Here is a 13,125-nt window from a genome sequence, read left to right on the forward strand (position 1 = left end):
ACAGGTACCCCCCCCCCCCCCCGGCACCGGGGCGCCCCCACCCCGACTCGCCTGGGGCGCTCCGGTGCCTTGCACCGGCCCTGGGTTTTGTCCATCTAAGAAATATTTTGTCAGAAAGAGTGAACTAGAATAAGGGCCTCAGTTCCTGCTGGAGCCTGCTGAAAAATAGCCCTGGGTATATACATGGCATTTTCAGTCTCTGGTGAGGAGGAGGAGGTTAAAATACCTTGTGCAGAACGTGTTTCTCAATGGCTGTGAAACTGGAGATCAGAACCTCCCTTATTCATTATTAAACTTCTGGATGATGTTTCCTAGACACATAAATGTTCGCAGCTGAATTGCTTTTGTATCTGCCACACAGAGATAATCCCAGCACGGACTGGGGAGGTGCATAATAAAATGTCTAAACCTCTGCTCTTTCTTCTTCTGTGCCTTACACAGTGACCAGCAATGGAGGATGAAGCCACCAATCCCTCCACAGTGCAGGTAACATAATCATCCCTAATACTTGCATAAAGATAACGGGTTTCAGGTGAAGCCTGAAAAAAAGGTGTTGATTGAAAGGTCAGTAGGCTGCACCCAAAAGGTCAGCATGCAGTACATCGATATGGACAAAAGGTCAATATAGGAAAAGGTCGGCATGATTTTTAACTGGTTTACTTGTGTGTGTCATTGTTGACATATATTGACCTCAAATAGTGTCATGTGTACCCTTCATGGTGCCTCTCTCCACTTGCCACACTTTACCATTCCTAGCTGTAGTCCAGGTGCATTGGAAATGTGAAAAAGTCCCCCCCAAAAAACGGTGAAAAACGGTGTCAACCTTTCATGGGTCGACCATTACCATTTTGCTTGTGTTGACCTTTTGACAATGTAGACCTAGTGCATGTCAACCTTTCAGTGTTGACCTATTAACCAGAACCAGTCCCATCATGCTCCTGTCCACACAGTGGCAAGTATTTATAAATGAACGTACTACTACTACTACTATTCAATGCCGATGCGAGCGGCCGGCGAGGGGGTTAAACTGCGAGGATCAAAGAAAACCAGTGATCCTCGCAGTTTAACCCCCGCGCCGGCCGCTCGCACTATGCAACGTTCTTGGGGAATCCTCGCAGTCACAGAACGGCGAGGATTCCCCATAAACTGCGAGAGCTGCGGCTAGTGCTGTAATTAGCCTCGATTCTCCCAGTTTTTGGAGGCACATTCGCAAATTCCCCCTCGCTCAAAAAACGGAGCGAGGGGGAATTTGCGAATGAGGGGGGTCAGTTGAATACTGACAGGGTGAGCGGTGACTGCGAGCAAAAAGTCCTGCTCGCAGTCACCGCTCGCCCACGGCATTGAATATATGCCAGAGAATGAAAGGTGATGATATTAGATATGATGGGGATGTTATTAATCTAATTATAATGTGTAATTACTCCCAGAACCCAAAATATTTGAATCACTCTTGCGCCCTTGCCAGTGTCAGAACTTGTGGGTGGTGAGCCCAGGTGCAAAAATATAATTTGGTAGTGGGTGACAGGTTGAGGCAGAGGGTGACAGGGTGGGGCAGAGGGTGACAGGGAGAGACAGAGGATGACAGGGAGGGGCAGAGCGCGACAGGGAAAAAAGTGCACTGAATGACTATTTGCATATAAAAATAAGCATAGAGTTACATTAATGATGGCCAATTTTGTCCGAATTAGGGGCCAGTGTTTTCTGTGGGCGCAACCACCATTTTGTGGGTGGACCACAGTGACCAATACAAGAAAGAATGGAACAGTGGACCGCCTTCTGGCGCAGGAGCCAATCTAGCCTCAACAAATTATGAGGAGACACCTCTCCTCAAATAACATACACTTTGCAAAAAAACACAAATGGAGACACACTGGCGCTTTCTAACATGCAACTTTACTTCCCTTTTCATGTCAAATACTCCCAATAGCCAGGGGCGAATTTAGGGGTCAGGCCGCCCCTAGGCACAACATTTTTGTCCCCCCCCCTCCTATTTTAATGTAATCATATATGTATATACAATATTATTTATATATTTCATTAAAATTTAACTGTAGCCCACCTTAATATTTTTTTAAGCACTCTGGACTGCTCACTGTACGGAGGACCCGGAGGGAGGGAGGCACTTATTAGTACAGTGTTTTACAGCACAGTGTCTCCGTCAGTCTCTCTCTCTGGACTGCTCACTGCACGGAGGACCCGGAGGGAGGGAGGCACTTATTAGTACAGTGATTAGCACAGTGTCTCAGTCAGTCTCTCTCTGAACTGCTCACTGTACGGAGGACCCGGAGGGAGGGAGGCACTTATTAGTACAGTGTTTTACAGCACAGTGTCTCCGTCAGTCTCTCTCTCTGGACTGCTCACTGCACGGAGGACCCGGAGGGAGGGAGGCACTTATTAGTACAGTGATTAGCACAGTGTCTCAGTCAGTCTCTCTCTGGACTGCTCACTGTACGGAGGACCCGGAGGGAGGGAGGCACTTATTAGTACAGTGTTTTACAGCACAGTGTCTCCGTCAGTCTCTCTCTGGACTGCTCACTGCACGGAGGACCCGGAGGGAGGGAGGCACTTATTAGTACAGTGATTAGCACAGTGTCTCAGTCAGTCTCTCTCTGGACTGCTCACTGTACGGAGGACCCGGAGGGAGGGAGGCACTTATTAGTACAGTGTTTTACAGCACAGTGTGTCTCACTCTCCATCAGTCTCTCTCACACTGTGACTGACTGAGCGCAGGGAGGATCTGCACACCACTCTGCTCAGCTGCTGGATACACAGCAGCCAATAGACTGTGTGTGTGTGTGTGTAGAGTAGCCAGTGGGCGGGTGCCAGCAGCAGTGAGTCTGAGACATTTCCGGACGCGCAGGGGGACCGTCGGACCCAGCCACTAATGTGCAAGGCACAGCGGGTGGGCAGTGGCGGGTGATGAGCGGCGCTGCTGCCTACACATGATAATTCATGTCTGCGGTGGCGGCGCTCGTCACTCGCTGCTGCTCACCCGCTGTGTCATGCTGCGATTTAACAGAATGTCAGCCTGCCTGCCGTCCCTAATTGGTGCCGCCCTGAGGCCGGTGCCTCACGTGCCTAGGCACAAATCCGGCCCTGCCAATAGCTCCTCAAAGGAATAACGATGTATCCTCATATGCACATTTTCATGTATATTATGTCCATGCAAAAAAAGAGTACATAACCCAACCAAACTCACATCAAACATGGGTGAATAAAACCTATCAAGGTATCTATTGGTATGATCTCACCAAAAGATACCTTGATAGGTTTTATTCACCCATGTTTGATGTGAGTTTGGTACGCATCACGTTCTTTTAAAGTGGATCTGGTGGAAGAGAAACCAAGCACTATTTCCTCTAACACGGGTGGAAAAAGAAGAATGAAGGAGCCCATACACGCTCCGTTCTGTGCGTCCGTTCTGTACTTTTAAAGTACACATCGTATTGCATCGCATGCCTTGTGCATGCAATGCCTTGTGCATGCAATGCAATGCGATGCGATGCAAAGCTAGTACAAAAAGTATGTGCAGCACATACTTTTTGTCCTGTACTATGAGATGCGCGGGAGCGCGCATCTCATAGTACAGAACGGACAGAGCAGGACGGAGCAGAACGGAGCGTGTATGGGCTCCTTTAGTCCTTTTCTTGAGACGTACTTCACCATAAGTTCTTTATGTACTCTTTTTGGTAATCTTTACCTAGCACGGCGCCCACGATTTTGATCGTGGGCATCGCAGGTAAAAAAATCGCAGCCATTGAATGCACTAAAAATCGGGTGCGACGCGACCGACGCGATGCCCGCGATTTCCCATAGGGAACAATGTTAAATTTCTCAATTGACCCGATTTTACTGTTCAATGCCTCAATTGACACGATTTTTCCATAGGAAACAATGTTAAATGGCCCCCAGAGGCCAAATAGCCACCCTGAAGTGTGAAATGGCCCCCACAATTGTTAACGCCACCCCACGATCAACGTGAACCCGAAGCGTGGCGAGCACAGCAGTACGCGTCCTACGACCTTTTCATACCCCCACTATCCACGTCGGCGTGGAGTTGAAAATAGAATAGTGTGGAGAGCGTAGCGATCCACCGAGCCCGAAGCGTGGCGAGCGGACGCGGATACCTTCACAGGTAAACGCGTCTCTTCGCGGGCTTCACAGGTATCCGCGTCCCCTCGCGGGGCTCGCTGCGCTCGCCACGCTTCGGGCTCGGTGGCTCGCTGCGCTCGCCACACTATTTTATTCTCAACTCCACGCCGACGTGGAAAGTGGGGGTATGAAAAGGTCGTAGGACGCGTACCGCCGCCGCTCGCCACGCTTCGGGTTGACGTTGATCGTGGGGTGGCGTTAACAATTGTGGGGGCCATTTCACACTTCAGGGTGGCTATTTGGCCTCTGTGGGCCATTTAACATTGTTTCCTATGGAAAAATCGTGTCAATTGAGGCATTGAACAGTAAAATCGGGTCAATTGAGAAATTTAACATTGTTCCCTATGGGAAATCGCGGGCATCGCGTCGCACCCGATTTTTTAGTGCATTCAATGCCCGCGATGACCTCGATGGGCGCCGTGCTAGGTAAAGAGTACCCTCTTTTTTTGCATGGACATAATATACATGAAAACGTGCATCTGAGGATAAATCGTTATTCCTTTGAGGAGCTATTGGGAGTATTTTACATCAAAAGGGAAGTAACGTTGCATGTTAGAAAGCGCCAGTGTGTCTCCATTCGTGTTTTTTGCAAAGGACCACAATGACCGCCTCCTGCCTCTATCATTTTGCAAATGCCCTGGTAAGTGTAACACTCGCTGAAGGCATTCGATCCGGGGGTGTGCACATGCGCATGAGAGACTATGCGCATGCACACTCCCCCACCAGCCAAATTTGCTGCTCACCAAGAAAGTCTGAATCAGTCCCTTAGTGATTTGATAAATACCTCCCTTATATGTATCAGCTATTGGATTAGATAATAATTAAAATTTGTTACATTCGACAAAATAAATAAATAAAAGCTTTCTATGGAAGCAGCTTTTGCCATTAAAAATGGGAGACTGACACATAAATCTCCATTACTTGGTGCGACACCATCAGATACATTTGTGGGATTGGCCTACTGTATTTACCCTGCACAGAAACAAAATAACTCACCGAAATCTAATTCTCGCTGCACATGTTACATCTGCCCCCTGCAGTGCACATGGTTTTGTCCCTTTGAGAAGGAATTTGCCTTTGCGAGTGAACCAGAATAAGGCTCATTATCAGATTGGTTGCCCACAGCAACATCTCATCCGAAATAGAACTCCCATTTTAGTAAATTTCCCCCCTAGTATCAAAGACTCATACAGCATGCTGACAGTTGTAGCACAGCAACAGGTGTAAGATGCTAGAAGCTGCTCTGTGCTGCTGTGATCGGGGCGTTCTGCTGTGACCCTACTGTCTGTATTTCAGGATGTCACAGGAGTTGTGGATGTGGGCAAAATGTCAGGTCTTGTCCTCCCTGCGTATGCCATTTGGTATCTCGGCCTCTCTGCCAGTCCTTAAGAAAGGTGAGTTATGTACTGAGGAGGGGAGTTTGCACTGCTGCACTGAGGGGAGGAGTTAGACAATTTTGGAGGGGTGCTGCCAAGGGGGGACCTAAAGCAGGTCAATGCTGTCATCTTCTCTCCTGTATACCTCTATCAAAACCTGCTGAAGTGTTGATTCCCATTCTCATGTGGTCATGCGGACCGCATGATGCGGTGCGATTCTGACTAACTTTTGATTTGATTTTTACTATCGAAATAAAATAGACATCGAACGGTTTTCATCCGCGATCCTGATGTGCGGCCCTGCGGCATCAAAATTGAATAGAAACATAGACTGTTTTGCTTGCCATGCAATTCGATCCCGATTCGAAATGTGATGGAATAGCAAGGCAATCGCACAAGTGCACACCCCTTAAGTTAGGGGGAAATGTATCAATCAAGTGGAGAAGTCACCCCAAGCAGCCAATCAGATTCTGTCATTTTATGGAGTGTCCTGGATAACTGATAACCACAATCTGATTTGCTGCTACGGACAACTTCTTGTCCTTTTTAAAAATTTTGATCATTCTACAGTAAATCTACTGTATTGAATAGACCTAATATGATAGAGTGTCAGAGTAGCCTACAGGCAACCCCCCCCCCCCTCATGGGATGAGGAACCAAAGGTGAGTGAGGGCTGTTTTTCTACTGTTCATGGGGCCGATTCAGACCCCGTCACAGGGCTGCGAATTCACAGCTCTGCACGATCCACAGGGAGCATGCGTAAGCCAACCGTGTCGCCAAAGCCAGCGACACAACCCATGAATGCTATACGCTGGCTGATTGACAGCCGGCCAGCATTTGTGGGCGGCACCCCAGCGTTTTATGAGCGTAAGTCTAGACTGCTGCACACCAGGGGTAGGGGGAAAATCCATTCGATGGTGAGTGATTGCGGATGGTTATCTCCATCGTTGCACGGCTGCGATGCCAGAGTGAAACCCCACACATGGGCGGGGCTTCACTCTGGCCGGGAAGGGGCTAACCGATCATTCGGATGCAACCCTGCTATCAGGTCTGAATTGGCCCCTTAGTCAACTGCTCCCAAACTTCCATTCTTATGGGTAAATTTACTAAAGCTTCTAAAAAAATAAGAGGCGATGCTGCCAATAGCAGACTCTGTCTATCATTCTCTAGGATGCAATAGAGAAATAAAACACTGAATCTGATTGGGCGCTATGGGCAATATCACTTTTTTTAACTTTCCAAAGCTTTAGTAAATTTACCCCTTGGTCTCGGGTGGCGTTATTACTTATAGACAATATCTGTCCCTTCTCCATGTGTACATGTTGTATACTGATACGAAGCTCCGCTGACCTGTGTTTCTCACATTTTCCTCAGCGGCTGGGAAGGAAGGGTCACGTGACTCGGTCTCCGTACTCCCCAAGCTCATCCCTCCCTGCAAACCTGACAATCCTGTGAAATCATCACGCACCCACCAGGAACTGCATCGGGAACTGCTGCTCACATATAAGAAGTACGTGTAGCCACCCCACATATCAAAGAGCAAGCACTTAACGCCCAAGAGATAGGTGGGCCATGAATACAAGGGGCAATTACCAGATGGGCCGATCCAGCAGTTAAGCATGTCGACTTGCATTTTCTGATAATTTTTGTGGGTCAGTATCACCAAATCAAGGATTTCCAACAAGTTGGATTTTGCAGATGACCATCTGCAGAACACATAACTCCCAACTGTCCTGAATACCGCCGGACATTAATGATTTGTCTCATGGTGAGGGGGGATGGGGGGGGGGGGGGGAGTTGGGAGTCCACCCTGCCACAGCGGGTGAATAGAAGCTGTGCGCATGTGCTAATTATTTAGATTGAAACTATGGGCCACATTCAGAGTTGATCGCTAATGTGCAAGTTTACAGAGGACTGTGAGGAGAAAGCCACCACCCAAATAGAGAGAGTAGCCGCCCTTTGTAAAATTGCAGAAGAATTCTGAATGGATGGCATCCCCTTGCAAATCCGTATGCAGTTCCCAAACCATCAAAAGATTTTTACTGAGATGGGGTGTAAGTGGTCATTGCTGATGTCACAGAACCTCCTCAAAAACACCTAGACACGCTTGCGTTTTTTCAGACACGCCCAGAGAACGGCAGATTTACACTCCCAAACACTTTTTTTCTATTGCAAGTTACCTTCGCGCATGTGCGACTGGATCGGTACGCATGAGCAAATTCTGTTATTAGCGATCAACTCTGAATCAGGCCTTATATTTAGTGAATAGCCAATAATGATGGACATTATATGCACCAGTCATCTTTCTATTGAACTACAGTGTGTCTCATGTCCAATATGCACCTCTCCAAAAACAAAGAAGGCCTTGAAATATACGATGGAAACTATTGTTTCTACACACAGCTATAACATGAGGTATTATATATACATTCACAATAATACACATAATGGATGGTAGTATATTGTAAATGGTAATCAGACAAGACACTGGCAGCTGTCAATCATAAACCACTGTTATAGGACCATTCAGTGTACATTAAGGTGAGTGTTCTCAGCTTCTGGGAGTGGCCTCAACAAACCAGAAATGCACCCCGGTGCACAGGAAGACAGAAGACTATATCTCTGTTTTTCTGAGCAGATAATTTAAAGTAGCTGGCACATGTGTATTGTATTGGTGATATTGACCATCGATGGTTGATGTTTTTAAACCATTGGACAGAGGCACTTGGCCATGGTGCATAGCTCTGCCCATGGAGCATAGCTCTGACCCCCCCTCCCGACACTCATGAAGCCCCTTTCCCATGATTTGTTTAGTTGGTGAAACTATAATTGGTCATCTATTGCACAATCTGCAACTATCGATGGACGATTGTCATTACACAATCCATGGGAACCATCAATGGGAAAACATACTGATGGCTAACCCTACTCATCAGTCTTTTTTGATCACCTACTGTATGATTACCAAACCATCAATGGTTGATGGACAACCCTATTCTGTCTCTACACAGTAGAACTTATAGCCCAAGCCAAGCTCTGCATTAGCCCTTCAGAAGACCAGAGTGAGGACTTCAGGAGTGAATGAGGACTTATCACCATGTCCCCCTCACCCCAGCTATAAGGGCTGCTAATGCTGATAGTTAAGGTCAGGCCTTAAATAATTACTATATGCTATTCCCCTTGCAGAGGCCTTGTTTTGCACAGTAAGCCTGAACTACTGCGTGTTATGGAGAAGAGACGGGTTCAGTGGCAGGAAACTCAGGACACTAAGACGACACACTGTCCTCTACAGGAGGAACTGCAGAAGTGGCAGCTGCGGAGACAGGAGGTACATGCACCGACCTTATATAATGTGTAATGGAGAGTGTAGCAAATGCATGATCTTCACATGCATTTTCTGCTGTGATCATACTTTTACTGCTGCAACCAAGTCGCGGCTGCCCCAAAAAGGGGTGGGCAAAGTGGTCGGGGTCTCAGCTCAAGGGGACACGGCCTAGCACCGCAACCCTCATTTTCATAATTTTTGGGGCCGTGCCCAGCACTCCCCCAGCAGCTTGGCAGCCCGGCTCCCTCCCTGGAATCTTTTTGCATAAACATCCACTTGCAGGCTTGTGTGCGGGCCCAAAATAATTTGATGGTCCCCAACCATCAAATGATTTCTGAAGGGCTCGCTAATCTGTCACTCTCTGGTGCCTTAGATTAGGGGTGCCCTGCTCTGAGAACAGGGCGGGCAGCTGACATGCTTTGACGTCAGCTACCTGCCCCCAGAAGACAGGTGGCCGCTCCTGTTCGCATGGGGATGCCCAACATTTTCCTGGGTGCACCCATCCTTTTTCGTGGGTACGCCCAGGAAATGCAAGGAATCGCATGCAAGCTCCCCCTGACCGCCTCCGTCATGACCCCCCGGCTTTGTGTGCCTCAGACTAAGCAAGTCTCCTAGGCCGCCTGCAGTGAAGACCTGTACATCGATACCTATTGTGAACCAGAATCACCCCCTGTGTGTCTAAGTACCCTGTGGTGCCTCGATACACTTGCAGGGGCACCTCAGGTTGGTGGTTCAGGACCAAAATAGTATCGTTATTTGGACACTGACCCACTGTCCCACCCGCAGGTCGCAGTGTCCCACAGGGTGTGTGCGTGGAGGGGACAGCCTAGGGAGCCAATAATCTCAGTTTCTCCGCCCTGAAAAGCAGCCAGTGATCATTGAATAGATGATGTGCTCATACGCATGGCATCTAGCAGTTCAGAGAGAGGAGCCAAGGCAGCCCAGCTGTTTAGGGAGCCGCGGCAGGAAAGGGGGTGGAGCCTCAATTGAAGAGGGCAGGTATCAGATGGAAGGCGTGGCCTCATGGCACAACCACGCCACCATCATGTCATATATTACGATCTGTGGGCACCGTGGGACAGCACGATAGCATCCAAATAGTAGGACTGTCACACTGTAATCTGAACAGTTGGGAGGTATTTGATTGAGCAACAAACCAGAAACATTTTAAAATGTGATGAAGTACAAGTGTGATCAATGATAAATAGGTCCATATGTTATTAAAATCTATCTTAAATTGACTGCTAATCTGTATCCAGGTCAGTCTTGTACCGCTTTTCCATCTGAAACCCGTGTTAAACACAGGTTTTTGAGCACGGACCATACCCGTGTAAGACACTGTTAAAAACACCGTTTCCACTGCACATAGACCCGTGTTATACACGTGTCGGAGCCATTTACATTAAACCCGGGTAAGCTTTGAAAAAAGCAAAAATGCCCACAAAACATAGCTTTTTTCCAGTCAGGTGCCCCTGAAAAACCAATAAACAGCCTCAGAGCGTTACCCGGATATAAAAACCCGGGTAATGTGCATTTACACTGCGCACAGACACGTGTCATTGCTGTGTTTTACCCTGGTAGATACCAGGGTACAATTCCCTGGTCTCTCTACCCGTGTTTTGTGTGCGTCTCCGCACAAAAACCCGGGTAGAATTTCCTAGTGGAAAAGGGGTATAAATTTTAAAGTTCTGACTCCTCATAATAATAGAAGTTAGAATCTTTGCTGCTAAGGCATGCTAGCACTTGTGGTTCCACAACTGAGGGAGAGACTCTGGCTGCCTATCTCTTGATAAGGTCTTTAAATCTAATTCAAAAGCAGTACTTGCTTAGCCTTAGTGATCTGTAGAATATTAGTGTACCTGAAGGTTATTTTATAGTGTGTAAGCAAAGCTAGTAGTATAATTTTCCATATTTTGGGCCAGATTCAGTTTTTTAGCAAAGCAAAAAAGCACACACATGGGCAAAAACATGCTGCACTGTAGGTGGGGCAGATTTAATGTGTAGGTTTGGGTGGGGTGTGTTCAAACTGAAATCTAAATGGCAGTGTAAGAAAAAAGCAGCCAGTATATTTACATTACAACAAAGATACAACCCACCCAAAACATTTTTGCTTTGCTAACAAAGCTGTACCATCAGGCCCTTTATATGGAAAGCACTAGGGCAGTACAGATGGTGTAACAGTCAGCATTACTGCCTCACAGCACTGAGGTCATGGGTTTGATTCCCACCATGGCCCCAACTGTGTGGAGTTTGTATATTCTCCTGGTGATTGAGTGGGTTCCCCCTGAGTACTCCGGTTTCCTCCCACAATCCAAAAATACACTAGTAGGTTAATTGGCTACAACAAAATTAACAATGGACTAAATGTGTGTGCGTGTACATGTGTTAGGGTGTTTATATAGTAAGCTCCACTGAGGCAGGGACTGATGTGATTGTTTAACTATTCCCTGTAAAGCGCTGCGGAACATGTGTGCGCTATATAAGAACTGGTAATAAATAACAAGCACTGACATCACGCACCTGATTGTTAAATAAACAAAAAAATAAGTTCCCTCTTCCCATCGATCTTGCAGAGGGAGCAGAAATCAGCCAACAGTGACGGCCCCAATGCCCACGAGTTCCTGAGGGTGAGGGAGAACCTCCGAAAATCGACAACAAGAGATCTGCAGAACCCCCCAACTCCTGTCAGCTGAAATCTGCTTTTAAGATTATAGGATGACAGGGATCCCGCTCCACTGAGGCTGCTTTGCAGGCTGTCTGCAGCCCCACCTTGTGTTTAGTGGAGCATAGCGGACAGGAAGACTCATGGCCAAGAGAATGTGTTGTACCTTTAGTGAGAGAGCCTAGCCGTTACTCCATCACTGCGGATCTCTTCACACTCTACAGAACAAAGGGACAATTGTGTGTAACTTTCTGAGACCAATTTAAGTTCTATGCAATAACCCACAACTGACCAATACCACAGAGGGCCAGGATAAATGGGGCACAGTGTTATTGCAGATTTCATAAAGCTTTGAGCAAAATGATCAGTTTCTATTCATAGAAGGCCCATCCGGGGGTTGGTGGTGATGGGGGGGGACACACCTTTCAGAGCATTATAAACAAAGTAACAGGTTTTAACCCTTTATTTCCAATAGACTTCCATATGCTCATCCACTGGAATCACTTTAAACCAGGGCTGGGCAATTGCGGCCCTCCAGATGTTGATGAAGTACACATACCAGCATGCCTTGCATCAGTTTCAGCATGGCCACATAGAAAAACTAATGCAAAGCCTCCTGGGATGTGTAGTTCATCAACATCTGGAGAGCCACAATTGCCCAGCCCTGCTTTAAACACTTCCAGGTATTGAAATTTACTGCTCATCTAGATTTGAGAAAGCTGAAATGTAAGAATATATTTGGTGAATTTCTATGGGTTACAATCATTGTTCTATAGGAAACAGCTTATTTATTTATTTTTTACTTTCGATAATGTATTACATCCATGTAAAGTGTAGAATGCATTATCAACCTTATTCATTTTGAATAAATGAAATAAATGTGACTCTCAGATTTTAAATATATAAAAAATAAAATGAACCAAGGGGTGGGGCCATGATGAGATTAGCTCCACCCTCACTGTAAAGTTTACCAAAGTTTAACTGTGTGTATGCTTTGGGGTGGGGAGGTGATAATGAGGCTGCATTTAGGGATGGCCATCGGTGCCTTTGCCATCGATGGTTGCCATCAATGGTAAAAGTGCAACTGGCCATCGATAGTGTGTGGGGGTGTGACTAGTGCTGCAGCGGTTTGGCTAGTAATGTGAGCAGTGTGACCAGTGCCATGGGGAGTATGACTAGTAATGAGAGGGGTGTGGCAAGTGCCACGGGGGTGTGACTAGTAATCTGTGCAGTTTGACTAGTGCCGCCAGGGGGGTGTCTAGAAATGTAATCAGTGTGACCAGTGCCGCGGGGGTGTAGCTAGTAATGTGAGCAGTGTGACAAGTGCTGCAAGGGTGTAGCTAGTAATGTGAGCAGTGTGACCAGTGCCGCGGGGGTGTAGCTAGTAATGTGAGCAGTGTGACCAGTGCCGCGGGGGTGTAGCTAGTAATGTGAGCAGTGTGACAAGTGCTGCAAGGGTGTAGCTAGTAATGTGAGCAGTGTGACCAGTGCCGCGGGGGTGTAGCTAGTAATGTGAGCAGTGTGACCAGTGCCGCGGGGGTGTAGCTAGTAATGTGAGCAGTGTGACCAGTGCCGCGGGGGTGTAGCTAGTAATGTGAGCAGTGTGACCA

At 47.3% G+C, this 13,125-nt stretch overlaps 1 protein-coding gene across 1 annotated transcript; it reads left to right on the forward strand.

Annotated features, from left to right (window-relative positions):
- Window positions 1-445: 445 nt before the first annotated feature.
- On the forward strand, window positions 446-11,711 carry LOC146036578 (actin-associated protein FAM107A-like). The gene is made up of 5 exons (XM_083160535.1): window positions 446-486; window positions 5,449-5,546; window positions 6,903-7,038; window positions 8,715-8,856; window positions 11,427-11,711. The coding sequence occupies exons 1-5, from the start codon at window positions 458-460 to the stop codon at window positions 11,544-11,546; spliced, it is 525 nt and encodes a 174-aa protein (XP_083016661.1). The 5' UTR covers window positions 446-457; the 3' UTR covers window positions 11,547-11,711.
- The last annotated feature ends 1,414 nt before the right edge of the window (window positions 11,712-13,125 follow it).

This window comes from Crinia signifera, chromosome 9 (assembly GCF_055691185.1).
Source record: "Crinia signifera chromosome 9, ASM5569118v1, whole genome shotgun sequence".
In the NCBI taxonomy this organism is placed as follows: Eukaryota; Metazoa; Chordata; class Amphibia; order Anura; family Myobatrachidae; genus Crinia; species Crinia signifera.